The sequence below is a fragment of the Aythya ferina genome, assembly GCF_964211825.1.
Source record: "Aythya ferina genome assembly, chromosome: 2".
NCBI lineage: Eukaryota > Metazoa > Chordata > Aves > Anseriformes > Anatidae > Aythya > Aythya ferina.
Window position 1 is genome coordinate 346,663 of NC_140297.1, and position 18,126 is coordinate 364,788.

The window sequence follows — 18,126 nt, forward strand, 5'->3', positions numbered from 1 at the left end:
AGAAAGCATGAAACAGAAAAATGAGACAGCTCTAGCAAGAGCAGCAACACTGTGGACAGCATATGCAATCTCACTCATTTATGTGCCTCACTCTTTCCCTTAACTTCTCATACTCCTATCTCCAGTATCATATACAGATAAAATCTTACTCACTATGCAGCTGCCATCTCACTGACATAAGCCCACCAGACTCCCAACAGATATAGAAATGCTTTCCCTAGCTAAACTTTTGTAAAAGGAGAACACACAAGCAATTACCTTACCTAACAGTTTATTTTGCTCTCAAACACGTGAGAAAGAACACAGTGGCAGAAAAAAACCACAGGTTTTCACAATCATGACAAAATGAAAAAACAAAAAAAAAAAAAAAAAAAAAAAAGAAATTGCCACAACACTAAAGAGTATTACAGTACAATTACATCTTTTGAAAGAGATCTGTGAAGTGCCACTGGCTACAGCTTAGGATCTCTCTCTCCCCTCTTCCTCATGTTATCAGAGGAATGGAAGCTGTCCTGAACAAATATCATCCATGGTGGAGGCTGCAGAGCAGAACAGTACTAACACATTCTTTTTCCTAGGAGATCACTATCTCAGATGCTCCTACTCAACCTCCATCCACACACACAGACCTACCCCCTTTTTTCCTCTATTGATTCCATACACGTGTTACTCTGCACTACTTCAAACATTACTGGAAAGAGGGCAAAAGCACTGTGGGGCATAACAAACAAGGAAGACCACAGTATGTCCCCAGCTGAAGGAACCACGCTTACAGCTCTCAGCAGACGAAGCAATGAGTTGAGTTCGTCTGCTCGCAAAGCAGCTAGACAAGGCCAAACAGTACAGCACACAGAGAAAGGTACACAACCAATATTTAACACATGCATGCTGGTCCCTAAGAATTCTGTTGATTGCCTGCATTCCTCACTGCTTCTGCATCTGTAAACAGTCCATCATTGGCCTAGCATACATCGTTCCAAAACTGAGCACACTGACAGTGCAAAAAGACCACCTCCCCAACAACTGCTGCTAAATCTCTTTCACTACCTTCTACTGCACAGCTTCTTAAGCCACACATTTGGCTTTTCTACTTTCTTTCCCTCCTAAACATCCTGTTACATTAGAGAATTGCCTTTTCCATCCTTTTCTTTGTCATTCTTCAAGTAAACTTGTAATTTCTGATGGAAGAATTGAAACAGCAGTGGAGAGGTGTTCTATATATTTCCACTGCAGACGTTTTTCTCAAGAGACATCAACATATAATATTGCCTGGTGGCAACAGGTTCCTGACTGCACAAATGGTTCCCCAACAGTGAAACAGATTCTTTTAAGTATAAGAAACGAACTTGTAGACATCTTCTCTCCTCTCCTCTAATAACTACAGGTATGACCTCATATGGCTTCCTGTTTTTTAAATGTCTCTAAGTCTTTTAAAGACTTAGTAAGCAGAAATATCAGTATTTCCATTCTTACTGCTCATCTACTATATTTACCTTCCTCCATTTCCCCAAAGCACTCATATCCTAGAATCAGGGTCCAAGTGCTCCACAGCTGTGACTTCCAAGTTCCACCCATTTTGAAAAATGTTCATAACAATCCAAAAATCTTTAACTTGGTAAACACTACATTTACAAAACTGTGAATTGTAACTTGAGACACAAGGTCAGTGACCACCTTTCTATTTCACGCACGTCCATCCAGAACTCTGAACAACTAGATACCAAACCCCAAAGCACTCAAATGTACACAGTTAAAACAAAAACAAAACAACTATAACAAAAAAATAAAACAAAACCAGCCTTTGGAACTGAAACAGACAAAGCCAATATACTAGCTTTGAGTTCCATCAGCTTGCTGGTTTTAGTAGATCTGATCACACCCACTATAGTGATCTAATGTGATACGGAGTGGATTTTGTGGGAAGAACAACTAGGAGAATATGCCTCTTCACTCTGTAAACGAGTTTGGGAGGGTCTTGGGAAGGGAGAGAGAACAGAGCTCTGCAACATCATGGCTAGAACCAAGAAAAGACTAATCAAGTCAACATAGAATCAGAGAATGGTTTGAACTGAAAGGACTGAATGCTGTACAATGTTTTTACTCCACCAGACTTCTTTAAGTACCATCTCCCAATCACGTTTTTTCACTGTGGTAACATCACTTGAATTCCTCAGGCTGCCCTGCACACACCCCAAGCATCTCCTTGCTGAACAAAACAGAAAATACGTATGCAGTAAACCAGTGACTTCGTTCCAGAAACTGTTCTCTGAAAATGTCCTAGCACAGACAGATGTACAGACCACTCTGTATTAGGAAAGTGGAACAAACTGCCCAATGACGATGGTTCATGAGGCTTTCTTTTACCCTTTCTAGTGTTCATGCTCTGACAAGATAGTATTTATATCCACGATAATATAAAAATTAGTAAGATATTTCTCATTAATGAAGTTCAATTTTTTCAAACCTAGTAATCTCTTCACCTTACTACTTCTGGTAGTGATCTCTGCAGACTGATGACCAGCTGAAAGAAAATAGACCACTCTTCAATTTGGGGAAAGTATCTCTAGTTCTTCCTGTTATAATAAAACAAATACCATAACATACTGAAATATGAGTCCTTGAGGTCATCCAGTTCTTCCTAGCCTGAATAAAGTGTCACCAGTATCTCCATCATCTTAGACAGATGTTTACTCCTTTAACCAGTTCCTAAGAGCCTCCAGTGTCAGAGATTTCACAACTTTCCTAATCAATCTCTATCCTTAGATATTATGACCAAAAAAAAAAAAAAAAATAATCATTTCCTACAAGGCCTAACCACTCCAAATTTCCCATTCTCTTGCTGATGAAGTCTTCACAGGCCTCCCACTATCACTGCTCCCTGAGTTACCCCTCCTTTTGCTTATTTATCACACAAATGAGCATGGCTACACGAGACCAAAATGAAAAAAAGTAAATCTGATAAGTATGCGCCAACAGATTGGCAATACCTTCTGTATTATTCTCTGCCCCATTTCTTAATGAAGCTAACATTTTACTTGCTTTTTTAGTACCAGTGGCTGCTGCTATATACTAGGCAGCCCACAATAACATCCAAGACTTCCTCCTGCATGGTTATAGTTCATTTATGTATGAGAAGATGCAAAATTTGTTTATGAAATTCACTGCTCATCCCCTTTTCCATAACACTGGTGAATCTATTAAACACCCCATACACATCATTGGAAAGCCAGACCCGTCCTTTAATCTATTTTTTAATGCATAACTGGTATTAAACTGTAAAGATTAGCAGAAGCTATGTAAAAGCACATATTAGCAGAAACTAAATACGTGTAAGGACTTATTTTAAGAGCTTCCCAAGCACAGCACAGGGGGCAAAGAATAAGAATAACTAAGGGAAGAAAGTGATTTGAATTGACAACAAGTATATTGTAAATACAGATACGACTTGATAGTTTAAAAAAGGGACATAGACCTTTATAGGTATATCTTGTGTATGAAAGGAAAGAAGATTGGTTTTGGAAGGAAGATAAAGTGGTAATAGAAAAAAGAAAACAAATTAAAAAGGTCAGAACAACTGGACAAGAAAACGAACTTCTCAGCAGCTTCTTGTGGGAAGATGACACCGGCAAGGTCAACAGTACACGGTACCAAAGAGAAGATTGCTGCAATTGAGTCACAAAAGGACAGACATCTGGACAAAAGCTTTGACAAGATCTGCACTATGGATCTTCTCAAGGCTATATGTGAAGATACTTATTTGAGAAAGAAAGGAAAAAAAAAAAAAAAAAAAAAAAAGAAAAAGGAGACAAGGAAAACATCCAGTGAAGGGATCCAGCCAACAGGGCGGCCTATGATAGGATCTGGAGGATGGAAGAAACTGAGAAGAGGAATGGCCTGCAGAGATTAATATCTTGGTTTTGGTCAACAGAATTTAAAGTAAAAGCTGAACACCCAGAGGGAAATGTCAAAGAAAGCCTGAAACGTACTACTGGACAGTAGAAAACACATCAAGAATAAGATAAATCAGCATAAATGTAGTCATTAAAGCTGTATATATCCATAAAAGTGCTAGAAATAGAGCAGAGAGGGGAAAAAATGACAAAGTGAGGGATGAAACCTTTGAAAAAAATTCCTTTCTCTCTTCCCACAGAAACAATGTGCAGGACCCTGATGCCACAGACCAGGAGTTAGAAAATTGTTAAAATAAATAACTGAAAGAAATCTACTCTTTCTAGAAGAACTGCTGAGCAGAGGTGTAACGAACTATCAAGAATTTAAGCAGGATAGAGTATTGCACTTAAGATTTTTAACCATTAAGAGATCTTACATTACAGAGGCATCCTATCTGAATGACACAAACAGGGAAGAAGACATCTTCTAAGCTAGCAATACGGAAAAGAACAAAGGCAAGATGAAATGCACAAGAGCAAAGGGCAAAGTGACCTCAGCAAAAGAACATATGTTTCCAGAAAGATCAAATGAATCCAAAATCTAACTGTCCTTAGTAAATATCACAAAATTCTCCTTTCCATTTAAGTGTTCACATAACAGAATTTTTCTCACAACTTTCCACCCCTATTTACATACCCCCATTTTTGAAAAATAATAATAATGCCTTTAATAACCAAATAAATAATTTTATTGAAGATAAAATATAAATAATTTGAGAGGGAGTTTTTCCCTGAAATGGGGGCATAATCTGATTCCAAGGAATTCTGTAAAAGTTTGCTATTCATTTTGAATTTTCAATTAATTCATTCAGGTGCAGACATAGTGTATGTGGTAACCAGACTCTGCAATGTGTGAACTCAGGGTAATGGTTGTGATGGCTCATTCCCTTTGGTAGGATACTGGACTTGAAGAGATAAAATGAAGTTATAACTTTTTTATTTTATTTTATCTTTTGTAAGTAATGGAAGACTGACTACCTCAATCTGTTTTGATCAAACTGATTCTGAGATCGGGAAGAAACTAGAGGTGAAGAACAAACACAGAAGCAAAAGCAGAACTACAGGAGAAGAGGGTCTTAGAAGAGGTGTTCCAGCAAGAGAACAACAGACAAGAATCCCTAGCCTCACTAAGGTAATGAAAAGATGATGAACAAAAGCAGGTATGCAGGGTAATACACATATACAAGTACGATGCCACTAGTAGCTAAACACCCAGTGCTGACAAGTCTGACTCTTCTAGCATCCAGATAAATAATGGAAATAAGTTCTACTACATTTATTCTGGTCCAAATTAAAAATTCCCATGCTTAAGAGGCTAACATGCTTCTTTCACACCTACATGGGAAAGAAGCAAATTCACCCAACTAACTCAGCAACTCTTCCTGTTACTGAAGGAAGACCACTGGTGTGCAAATACCAGCAGAAGCCCTGGAAAAGGAAAAATACACACACCCCTTCCACCTTGCCTATGGTTCTGCCCAACTATGGTCATCTTAATAAACTCACATGTCCACAATGAAACCACCATTACAGACCCGCACACCTGCTATTCAATCATTCCTGCCCATCTGCCCATCTAGCAATGCAAACTAGACTGCTCCTGTACACTGGTACCACATCACCTGTTCGCTGTTCTCACAAAACCAGAATGCCACTGAGAAGTCCTCAGCCTCGCAAGCCTCACCGTACTCAGGATCTGAAGGACACAAGCTGGATTCAACACATCTGGGGTAAGCCTGAATTATGGAGATAACTTAGAGGCCTGCAGTGAGCTCCCCCAGATTTCTATGACCTTTGCACAAGACTGTCCAGCTGATGTCTTCAAAAAGGTCTCACAGAAGGTGCTAGAATCCTCAAGAGAAAACAGACTATCTCTGTCCAAACAATATCTGCACCCATTGGGTCTTATTTTTGTTAAATGTATATCAATACAAGAAATCCAAATGCTGTAAATGGCGATTGCTTTCAACCATTAGAGAGACATTTAAAGAACATCATTTCCAATGGCAGAAAAACAGGATTAGCATTTCCCCTTAAATGGAGATCGAAGCCTTAATTCTTTAAACAAAAGCAGGACATCTTTCTAAAGACATTAAGTATTCATTTAATAAGCATGGCACCCTGAAATTCTCTCATGGATGAGTGCCCATAGACTGTTACAGATCTGCCAGCTAATCTCTTCAAGCCCCTGAAAGTCACCTGTTAAGTAGCCAGAGGATACATTAGAGCCCAGACTGAAGACAAGAACCAGAGCGCAGTACCACAAGACTTCATCAGGCTTGCATCAGAATTGTTTTTCAAAACACAAGTTTGATTACAGAACAAAGTGTCCTACAAGCCCATTTGGGTCAGATCCAGTGCAGATTCTGCACCATGGTCAGGCTCAATAGCATGCCATTCACCAGTCATGGAGAATCAAAGCAAAAATCACAGCACACAACCCCCCAGACACAAGCCGATATTATCAATGAATCGGTGCATATTCTGGGGGTTTCACAGACCCCGGTGCTCTGCTGGCAAGGCAGTTACCACCGCCCCAAGAGCACACTGCAGGAGCCGATCCAGCCCAGCACAGAGCCTCCAGTTTCCACTCATCCCTCTATTCAGAGCCAGCCAGCTCACTAACTTTCCCGACTCACCACCCCATGGACCAGAAACTCAAAAAGTTTGCTTTTCGTAGCTTTGCGAGCCCCTCCTGTAACTTCGTCTGTAGCCATCAGGGTCTGCTCAGCCTCTCTCACTCTCTCTCTTCCTCTTTCTTTCCCTTTTCTGCCTTTTTCTCCAACTCTCCCCTCTGAGTCCTGCTGGGCTCTCACACTTCTAATAGCGCGGAGTGGGGAGGGGGCCCCTTCAGGGCCTTGCTGACGGCCCACTCGCGCTAAGCCTCAGCTGCTGCATTCCTCCACTGATAAGCCAGAAATAGTTTGTGCTGCTGGGTTGTGTGTGTTTACTCTGCAGGGACAGAAAATCCAGCTTTTTAAACCTCTCTGTCCAAACACCAGAGATAAGCAGGAGGCAAATTGAAAACACGCCTCAGCTTTTTCGCAGTGGCTCTGCAGCCTCTCCTCCTCAGCGCGAGGGGATGGTAAATTCTGGGGCAAGGGGGAGGGGGCAGCCTCACAGCGACATAAACTCGGTACCTCGCGGAGGGAGTTTTCCCATTAGAAAATGCAGCAGGCGAGCAGTGAGAAACAATGGCTTTCCCTTGCTCCCACTGCTCCTCCCGCGCTGCATTTCCAGGCCTTTTCCCCAGGGACCTGGCAGGCAGCACACAGAAACATTCGCTGGCAGCGTTTCCAGCATGCAAGGCTGAGAACTATCCCCTTCGGACAAGGCAGAAACAGCAGGAGGCAGAGAGCTGGGAACAGGGAAGGACAGCGTGTGAGAGCAAGGGGAAAGAAAGAGTGTGAGAAGAGCGGGAGGCAGGGGGCGGGGGGGCAGCATGGCGACGGCACAGCGCCTGCCTCGCTTCCTCGCTCCTAGCCTCACTGGCGGGGTGGCCGCCCTCGGGATGCTTTGATACAGCTGTGACGGATCCATTAGAGACCCCCAGGTGACTGACAGATGCAGACAAATTATTAACACCACAGCTGCCATGAGACATCAGCAGCTCGCTGCTTATCACACAAAGCCCTGCACAGCAACGCATGTCATCCTGGAACACTGCTGGGAATGTGGAGCCCACCTGCCACCCACAGGAAGGGGCTGCCTCCATGACCGCTTGCTGCTCCAGTGGCCCTGGACGTGAGCTAGTATGGCACCGGGTGCCGGCAGCACAGCGGCCATTCCGCAAGCAGCAGTGCTGGCTCCTTCAACATGGCAGAGCAGGCAGCAGTGGCCTGGGGCACGATCTGCTTACCGACAGCTCCATGTGTGTCTGCAGCTTGCGAGGGGCTGATGTTTCCCAGTCTGCCTGACACAGCAATAGAGGAGATGTTGCCAGGTTACGAGAGGGGTTTATTCTATTCCTCTGCTTGAAATTCTTGTCTAGGGGCTGTGAATTTTCTGGCAAGACTGCAAACAGAGGAGAATCAGATCTGAAACAAATAAATAAATTGCTGCCTTCCACCAGTAATAAAAACAAGCTCAGGAAAGGCACCATATTTGCTAGCAGTGAAGAGCAGATCATGAAGATCATACGGCCTTTTGAACACGGGGATGAAGACAACAATCTCCACTGATTCTCAGGGTGACCCCAACCCAGGCACTGCTGTGCTGCGATACCCACAGGAATTACAGAAATTTCGGGAGAGTGGGTGTTACATCTCCCCTCCCCCTCTCAGTCCTTCAGAAGCAGTATGCCTCGCAAAGCAGCACAACCTTATTCAGGACATGAACTAAATGGTTCCTGAGGTTCTGGTTGACTGGAATTGATGGTACTTGTGATCTGGAACCAAACTGTTACGTGTCAGCATGCTTGGCAAGGTGGCACTGGGACTGTGTACTCAAGTTTTTTTTAGATCACGAGAACTCACAGTTAACACTGGCTCCCATCTTGTGAGCCCCTTCTCAACCTCCCTGCAAGACGACAGGCTTTTTCTTTAAAGTCCACACCAACATTCGGCTGCCGCACTTGGTGGGGAAGCGGCAGCTTTCCCCGCGGTGGGGCTGCCGACCCGAGCCCGTGCAGAGCCTGCTACTCCCGTCCCTGACGAGGAACCCCATTACCACGCTACTTCACGAAATGGCCCCGCGCAGCTCGAGGCACGCTCAAGTAGCGGTTTGCTCCAGAAGGCTTCAGGCAAACAACCGCCAGCAGCCCCGAGCGCCTGCGAGCCGCAGCGCCGCCCGGCCGCGCCGCACCCCGCGGCTCGGGCCCCGCGCACCACGAGGCCCTGCCCGCCCCCCGCGGGGCTCCGCGCCGCAGGACGAGGCCGGCGGACGAGGCCGCCGCCGCCCCCCCCGCCCCCGGCCGCGGCTGTGGCGGGGCGCGGCTGCCGGCTGCGGCGCGGCGCGCAGTCCCCCCTCGCGTCCCCCCGCGCTCCTCCGCCAGCACCATCGGCACCGAACGGCAACGGCGCGCCCGGCACGGGCAGGGCGTGCGCCAGCCGCGGTCCCGAGCGCGCCGCGGTCGGGCGCCGAGCCGAGCCGGGCGAGGCAGAGCCGAGCCGGGCCGGGCCGTGCCGCCCGCCCGGGGCCGCGCCGGACCCAAGCGGGCCCCGGCCGGGCCGCCCGCAGGCCCCGAGCGCGGCCGCGCGCATGCCCGGCGCGGCTGCCGTGAAGGTCAGCCGTGGCCTAGCGGGGGACGCGCGGGCGGAGGCGGCCGGGCAGGCGGGAGGGAGCGGCCTTAACCCCTGCCGCGCCGAGCCGGCGCCCCGGGGGCTGCGACCGGCAGCGAGAGCCCGCACGCCCCGGGGCGGCCGGGGTGCGGAGAGAGGCGCGGGGCCGCGTGGCCCGGCGGGGGGGGGGGAGGGGGACGCTGCGCGGGCCGGGGACGGCTCCGCCGGTCCGCTGGGGACGGAGCTCGGGGCTGCGGGCAGCGCCGGGCCGGAGCCGCCCCCGAGAAGGCGCCGCCGAAGCCGGGCTGCGGGGAGCGGGCAGAGCGGACACGCTGCGAGCCCCGGCCCCGCGCCCGCCTTCCGAGGCCGGCCCCGGGCGCGGCCGGCAGCGCTGCCCCCAGCGCCCGCTGCACGGGCTCCGGCCCCGGCCCGGTCCTGCGTGGCCAGCGCTGCGGAACCAAGACGGTTGGCGTTAGGAATGCAGGTTTTAGGACTTCTTGTTTAACATATTATATATAATACCTAATCAGTTAGGGTAATGAGGTACAGCTGCTCCCCTCCCCATGAAGAACCGGCGTTTTCATTGCATGATGAAGCACGAGGATCTGTTAGGAAGCGTTAATGAATTTCGGTGGAATACAATAGCGTATGTAGTGTATTCTACCTGGACGTTCTTGTAAGAAAAAGAGATTTCTTGAATGTCAGATTACAAGGTCAGCCATTTGACAGTTACGGAATGGCATCCACTGCAGCCACAGAATGCATGAGTAAAAGTCCTGAAGGAAAAACCAATTATGTAGGAGTAAGACTCAGCTCTTTCTTAGTACTATTGCAGCTCTCAAAGTACTTCAGAAAACATATATATATTTATACTGTTTTTTTTTAAAGTGGAAACTAAGATACATATGGATGGAATTACCTTGACCAACATTACCCAGCTAAGAATTAATTATTTCCTGTGTTCTTCCACACACCACAATGCTGTGAAGGACAATGAGAGTGTAATACCTCGACACAAAAGGATGAAGCTTACAGCGCAAGAATGGCTTCTCCCAAATTTTCATACAATTTTATTTTAAATAATTTCTTTTTCCCACATTTTCTCATAAAAGCATAGAAAACTTTATCTTCAGATCTTTATCTTTTTATCTTTAGTCTTTATTGGACTCTTTATCAGGGAGTGTAGTAATAGGACAAGGAGCAGTGGCTTTAAACTAAAAGAGGGTAGGTTTAGACTAGATATTTGGAAGAAATAGAGTGTGGTGAGACTGGAACAAATTGCCCAGAGAAGTTGTGGATGTCCCATCCCTAGTAGTGTTCAAGGTCACATTGGATGGAGCTTTGAGCAACCTGGTCTAATGGAAGGTATGGCCCATGGGACCATGCCCAGGGGGGTTGGAACTAGGTGATCTTTAAGGTTGCTCCCAGCCCAAACCATACTGTGATTCTATGATAACAACTGTGTTCTAAAAAAAGTGCATGGTTCAACCCCAGTATCGTTCTCTTCCCCAGCTGCTATGACTATCTTGGCAGCTCCCAGCCATTTGTGGTCTACATGACAGTGGCATAGGACTGACTCTGCAGTGCTTGTATAGTGCCTTTACTAGTTCCTGGAGGCCGAGCACACTGTGGGGACCTCCTTTCATCCCTCCATTGCTCTCTCCAGCCTCACTTTGTACTATATTCCTAACACATTTCATTTCAAGGAAAGCCTGACATTCTTCCTCCTTACTTGAGCTTTAGGAGGCCACCTTTTCTTTTTTTTTTTTTTTTTTTTTTTTTTTTTTACTTCTATACTGGTATTCAAGCTTTTAAAATTGTTAAACTACACTGGTCAGGCTACAAAAGATAAGGTACAAGTTGTTTTGGGATATGCTTGCAGCTTTCATTTTTTTGATCTACATACACATAATTAAAGAAGTACATGAAAATAATGTTAGCTACAAAGGGGCACGGTTTGCTACATGGTTTGCTACAAAGGGGAATACAGTTTTCACTTAAGTCAACAAGGCTCAGAAAGTTATTCTCAACAGTTTTGAAATTTATGCAATATGGTGTAGAAAATGTACTGAGAAACAGACAGAAAATGTCCCTAGATTGAGGCTCTGCTTATTCTAAAGAAATGACAATATGTACTTGAGTTCAAAATTATTTAGTATTCTCGTTAACAATACAGATAATGAACTAGAGAACATGCTTATTAAATTTCCTAGCAACATACAGTTTGGAGGGGTTTGAGGTATGCTGTGAAAGAGGATCAAAATTAAAATCCTGAGAAGCTGGCGACATGGTTTGAAAGAATGGGATAAATTCAATCAGAAACGGCACAAGCTTCCACATCAAGACAGGAATCAACAAATACATAAACAGAGGAAGGAGAACAACTGACTATTTTTTTCAGAAAAAAATGTTTGGTGGTACAACATCGTAAGTTGAATGTGAATTAACAGTACTACACTGACACAAAGTAAAAGAGACAAAAAAAAAAAAAAAAGCCATAAGAGCAGTAACAGTGAGAGCTGCCCCACTTCTCTCATCCCCTTGGTGGCAACATAAGCAGTGACAATGGGTTCTAGATTCATATTCTTCTTCTGCACATTTTGTCTGTATTCTTCCCCACCCCTCCTCCTCCTCTGCAGGGCACAAATGGCCGCAGCTCAAGATTTCCCTAAAGCTGCAAAATTAAATTTTTCAAATATTGCTGAGAAACCCTTCCCTTCCGAAGTAATTCTTCTGCTATCTGAATTGTTGTCTCGACCAGACTATTCTTTGCAATTTGGGACTCCGTGTGTCAAGGAAAATCTGTGTGGGAGAAAGATGGTTCAGGGGAGAACAGTAAGTGTGACAAGAACTGTAAAGTCTAAGGAGGGAAAGAGAAAATTACAGCCAAAATGCTGCTGCAAATCGAAAAAGAGCTACTCTCCGTATCCATAGTACGAGAACTAATGGATTGAAATTTTCCCCAGGAAGATTTAGATTAGATATTAAGGAAGAGTACAGCAGGAAAGGTACAGATGTTTCATAGAATCACAGAATAGTTTGGGTTGGAAGCAACCTTAAAGATCATCTAGTTCCAACCCCCTGGCCATGGTCCCATGGGTACAGACACCTTCCACTAGACCTGGTTGCTCAAAGCTCCATCCAGCCTGGCCTTGAACACTTAAAGGATGGGAATCTCCATCACTGAAGGTCTTTAGGAACAGGTTAGACAAGCATCTGCTCAGAGTGATGTAGTTGGTGTTGATTCTAACTTGGGTCAGGACAAATAACTAACTCCCAAAGGTCCCTTTTGCTCTGTTTGCCTCCATGAACTGTATGGAATTTCACATGACAAAGATACGGCTTTTCTCTAGCTGGAATGTTTTTTCTTGTCAGACTGTGCAGATCTGCTGCAAACAAGCTTAAGCTGATCAAAAACGGTCTCTTAATTTTTTTTCTATTTTGGAAAAAGAATACATATCTGATTGCTACAACAATATAGGAATAAAGAATTTGCATATGCAAATTGATGCCAGTTCTCCTTTGAAACTTACCAAGTATCATACGGCTTTTATACTCTAGCCTTTTACATTCTTCTTGACTCATGGATCTTCAACTACTATTTTACGTAACTGTGTCATAGACATACCCTTTTAAATTAGATCTTTTCACTAACTGTTTTTTCAAATCTATCTGGAATGAAGCAATTTGTAGAATGCATAAAGAAAGAAGACTTGAAATAAAGGCAATAAAAAATAAATAAAGGCAAAGAAAAGTGTTGTCTCTAGAGGTTCCAAATAATATTCTGCAGAGACAGACATAATTAAAAACTTATGTCCTGACTACTTTAAAAGCAATCACAGGCAAGAGCAGGGACACCAAAAGATGGAGGAAAATATATGTAACAATATAGGATGCAAATATCAACTATACTTGCATTTTACTCAACCCTGCACAGTCCTGTGACCTCACAGTAAGCTACTAGGCCCCACTGTGCCTCTGCCTTCACTTTCCCATCCTCCCAAAATATATTTTCCACAGCATGTCCAGTGATATCTGTGCATGGTTTTTCACGTCCTCTTAGCAGAGAAGCTAAGTGGTACATGCAGTCCACGCTAATCCTTTCATTTCCAAGCCAAGGGCCAAGGAAAATAGAGGAGACTGTTGGGGGTATGGATTTCTGTTTTTCAAAGGTGGACAAAACAGAGGAATCCTTGGTAGGGAATCCTTGGGAACCAAAAAAAAAGACCAGCCAACAGCCCCCCTACACACATACATTTATTGCCCCCTAGACCAAAAAGGGGTAGGTAGTTGATAGTTGGTATTTGAACAGCTTCATGATTGTTGATCAGAATGATCAGTTTGGAGTACGTTTGGTAGCAGCATCATGAAGAACTCACCTGCCATGACTAATGGACAGAACACAGATGGGGGAACCACTGGGTCAAAGTCTAGCGCTGTATAATCAAAAGCAGCTATGTAGTATATAATTTTTTCAGACATAAAGTTACTGCATTGAACTTTAAGGCTTGGTATTCCTATAGGACATCTGCTAAAAAAATTATTTGAATTACTTTTAAGTACATCTAGCTATTCTCATTTGTTCTACCAGCTTTGTCCCTAGCGGTTCTTCTTTATGTTTATTATTTATGTCTTGAAGCATTTACAGACAGCAGTCATAACCACACTCTGCCATCCTTTTGCTACGTTAAACAAGTGAAACTTGTATTTGGTCTCTTCAAATAAAAATGCCAATTTCTCATCATTCCATTGGGTTTTCCTCTGTCAGCCCCAGTTAACCTGTCAGGAACGTGGATAAACAGGATTGTAATCTCAAAGGCCAGGTACTGGTATGGTATTAATACTTCTCTCATCAGCAGAACACTCAGTCAAACTTTCCTAGCTTCCCAGCTACTTTCCACTATATTCTTGATGGTAATAACCCCAAATTCTCCTGCAACTGGGCTCATACACTATTTTTTTTCGCCTTCTTAATTCACTGTCATTAGGTAAGCCTCCAGCTTACAGTGCTGATTCCTGTTACAAGTCCATGACAGCATGACTGTGCACTGTATTGTCATCAGAGGTTGGAACTAGATGATCGTTAAGGTCCCTTCAAACCCAAACCATTTTATGATTCTGTGATTCAGAGTTCATCTGATTTCATCCAGAAATATGATTTCATCATATTGAACATCTAGTTCAATATGATAACTTACTCTCTTCTGATTCAATGATACCTGCCTAATTGGCATCATCAACAAATTTCATTATTACACTTCCTATTTTTTTGTGCCATAGGCATCAGCAAAAATATCAAACAGCATCAATCCCGAGATAAATCCTAAAGAAACTACAATCTGTCTTCATTGTCATCTTTCCTCACCTGCCTTGCAATTCTTCCGTTATTATCTGTTTTCTGAATCCAAACAAAATTTTCAGATAGCACTGCATCAAAGGCTTCGCTGAAGTCTAGATAAATAAGACATATACTGTTTCCTTTGCTTAGAAAATTAGCTGAGAAAACTATTAGATTAGTAAACATTAGCTTTTTTTTTTTTTTTTTTTTTTTTAATCCTATCTAGCATTATATCTTCCTCATTCTCAGTTATTTTCCCTTTCAAAATTTATCCTTGAGCTTTGTATGAACTTAGGATCAGACTAATGCAACTGTCTAGAGTACACTTGCCCTTCTGTAATATAGGAAAACCAACAGGATTTCCTATTTCTTTATCAGGAAAAAAGATTTTTTGAAAGCCCATTTTGATTAATATTAATAATGATACAATTACGTCTTGGTCTCAGTGAAAATCATTTGAGAAGTATCTATAGTTTGAGCAAATTGATAATAAGTAAATACTGACTGAAGAATGTATTAATAAACAAAGCTATATAAGACGTGAGAAAGAGTCTAAGAAAAAGCACTAGGAGAGTGGAGAAAGCACATAACCAAAGAAGGAAAACAGAGCTGTCTTGGCGTAGACCAGCTAATAAATTCACCTCTCATTTCAACTAAACTAGTAGAACAATTATTAAGTGAATAAAACCACAACAGACTTAGAGCACAATGGAACTGAAAGTGGTAAGTAATATTGTTGATTATAAAAAAAAAAAAAAAAAAAAAAAAGCATTGCCAGACAAGGCCCAAGTGTCTTTTTAAATGATTTTATTTGGCAGAATAATTACAACAATTACAAACAGATTACCCCCAAGAAAAGTCAATGTTAATCTCAAACGGTACATAATTACAGCAAACATCAATGACTTTGGAAAATGGCAGCCAGTGGTAAAATGGCAAATGTAACTTGAATGTAATGTAGTAAAACATATGTCTGAAATTCTTAACATGAACATAATTTGTATGTTACTTCTAAGCAAAATAAAAATTGGCTGAGAGGTTATAAACAAAATGTTGTAAACATGATAAAAACAAGTGGAAGAAAAATTAGCTACTAAAGACTCTGACAATGGTTGTTATACACAAGAGGGTATTTTGTGTCTTTTGTTATTTTGTTTGTTTTTACCATCTTCAGAGATCTAAACAAGGGAATAAAAGACATGATTAAATTCTCAAAAGATTTTGGGGAAGTTTCACAGCCAGTAAGGACAGAGGATTGAAAAAAAAGCAAGTGGGTCTAAAATGTTGGAAGATTTAGGCTGGAAAAACACAAGCAGGCAGTGGAAGATAAATCCTGAGGTGAAAGAATTATATGTCTACAGTAGAAGGTAAGACAGTTTTCTAACCTTTTCAGCTTTCCATTCTCCTAGTACATAAATACATACATGAAATCACAAGAATATGGAAACGCTAGGCACAGCAACTGATGGCACAGGGACATAATTACAGTGCTCAGGCTTCAGCTGGACAATTAAGTTTTCAAACAGGCTCTTTTTCAGCAACTGAGTGTTGCAAAACTGGAAAACATCCATCTCCAGCACAATACAGTGCTTCCCCTCCTCATCTCTCACCATACTATAGACACAGCAAGTTGACAGAGAACAGCTCAGAGCAACAAACTGCATTTGGCAATAAGGTCATGGAACTGTACAATATGCACAGTAATATACTGCCTGTACTCCCAGAGGAAGAAAAATAAATAGATCTAAATGACAAGGGACTTGTTAACTGCACCTTAAAATTGCAGAGGGTAGAAGAAACATAAGTTGAATCATTACAGTGTTCAAAAAAAAAATAATTTGCAGGAATATGCTGGTAAGACTCAAATAGCAGAGAGGTGTGTTCGTGTGTGGATGTGAACTGTGGCAGGGAAAAGAGTTACTCAGTGCATGTTATATCATATTACCTGTCACATTCCACAGTTCTTCCCATTCTTGGTGCTTGGTTGTGTCTAGGGTTCGAGAGTACTAGGCGGAACAGATAAAACTATATGGTCTTTGGCCTTTATAGTTTAGAAGTGAAGTTAACAGATGGAAATAGAAAGGGAGCACAGGAACAGAGAGAGCACTAATCATCATGATAGGCAGTGGACTTGGCGCACCAGCTGTCTAGCCATGCTTATTTTGAATAGCCACCAAATTCCTACTCTCTGCACCCCATCAGCAGCACCTGTTTCCTGACCAATTTATACTCAGCCTGCAACTTGAAACCATAGAAACAATGTTCTTGTAGGAAATTTTACTCTATTCTCTTTTAGGAAGCAAATGTGCTTCATTCTTCAAAGAGATTCCCTAGCACTCAGATGCTACAGACAAACAAGTACGTGCACATATGATACAGCAATGCTGAATGTTACTTATAAAAGTGATGGCAAATAGGCACAACTCTCTGCTAAGGTTATACAGAGAAAGAATTTCTAAATTTTCATTATAAACCCAAAGATATATATATTTATAAAGATTATTTCTTTAAATTTACGTAGTTAAGATCTCAGATATTAACCTGGAGTATGATATTTACCTACTCTAAACAAGTATAAAACAAAGTTAAAAATATAGTGTAAAGTATATGTAATGGAAAGTCAACCACTAACATTTCACCCATAAGAAATAAGGCAAGCAGAATATAGGAAGAAAAAAGTTACAAAGAAAACGCTTGTCATAGTTCTGTTCTTTAGAAAAGCTTCTTTTGTCTATAACATAACTGATTCCTTTGCTACTTCATCTGACTTGTAACAATTCTTCCACTTACCAGATTGTTTTAATGCCTTTTTTTTTTTTTTTTCCCAGTTTCTCCACCTCCTTCTGCCATTTGGGTTAATCCTTTCTCTTCCTAATCAAATTCCTGCCACTACAATTCTGTCTGTTCTGAACTTGGCAAGTACTTTTTACTCTGATAAAATCCACTTTTTCTGCATCCCTCTGTCTTATCCATTTGCTGATTTTACCCCACCTACAACAGCTTTCCCATTTATTTATCATCTCACTTAACTCTGGGATGCTTTGCCTCTACCAAGCTGTTGCAAAAAGTCAACAATCACAATTCATCTTTAGAAATAAGTTAGAGAACAATCAGTTGCAGGCCTACACCCTTCTCCTTGTTATGGCCTTTTTTGAAGGCTTTTAATTGTTCTTTCCTATGTCCTCCTTTATACGTTAACCCCATTTATCTATCAAAGTACCAATTCAGTGGACCCTCTTGCATGCTTACAGGACACAGCTCTCTGACATTTCAAACCAAAGTCTAGACTACCTTCAGAAAATGACTCCATTCTGTCTGGCAGCTGTTGAAGAATAGACTACATACATCTAAAATAGTTAACAGTCTTTCAGCTTCTAATCCTTTTGCAGTCTCACAAAATAAAAATGCTTAGGAACCTGACTGCAGCAGGGACCCAAAGACAAAGCATGAAAGAGACTTAAGACTCTTCTTAAGACTTACAAAGATTTAACAAATTCTCTTGATTCCTGTCGCAACAGTGCAGTTACCAGCTCCTAAACCTCTTCCCCCTCACAGAAAGCTGCAATATCACCTACACAGTAACTGTTAGTGCTGCGCTATATCCTTTCTGATCCTGAAC

The 18,126-nt window shown here is 42.6% G+C and overlaps 1 protein-coding gene across 25 annotated transcripts in view; it reads right to left on the reverse strand.

Annotated features, from left to right (window-relative positions):
• Window positions 1-18,126, reverse strand: part of SMARCD3 (SWI/SNF related BAF chromatin remodeling complex subunit D3) — a 91,319-nt gene that overhangs the window by 51,529 nt on the left and 21,664 nt on the right. The window contains exons 1-3 of one of the 25 annotated variants that reach the window (XM_084512004.1): window positions 6,590-7,004; window positions 2,605-2,758; window positions 2,481-2,510 (exon numbers count right to left, since the gene is read on the reverse strand). The exons of 3 other annotated variants lie outside the window; for them this stretch is intronic. In XM_084512004.1, coding sequence (XP_084368130.1) covers window positions 2,481-2,510; window positions 2,605-2,628 — 54 coding nt within the window. In that variant the 5' untranslated portion in view covers window positions 2,629-2,758; window positions 6,590-7,004. Of the gene's footprint in view, window positions 1-1,493; window positions 2,418-2,480; window positions 2,511-2,604; window positions 2,759-6,149; window positions 6,550-6,576; window positions 7,005-7,809; window positions 8,398-8,425; window positions 9,049-18,126 lie in introns of those variants that run through there. 21 more of the 25 variants (XM_084512000.1, XM_084511983.1, XM_084511989.1 and 18 more) reach the window with 21 other exon arrangements.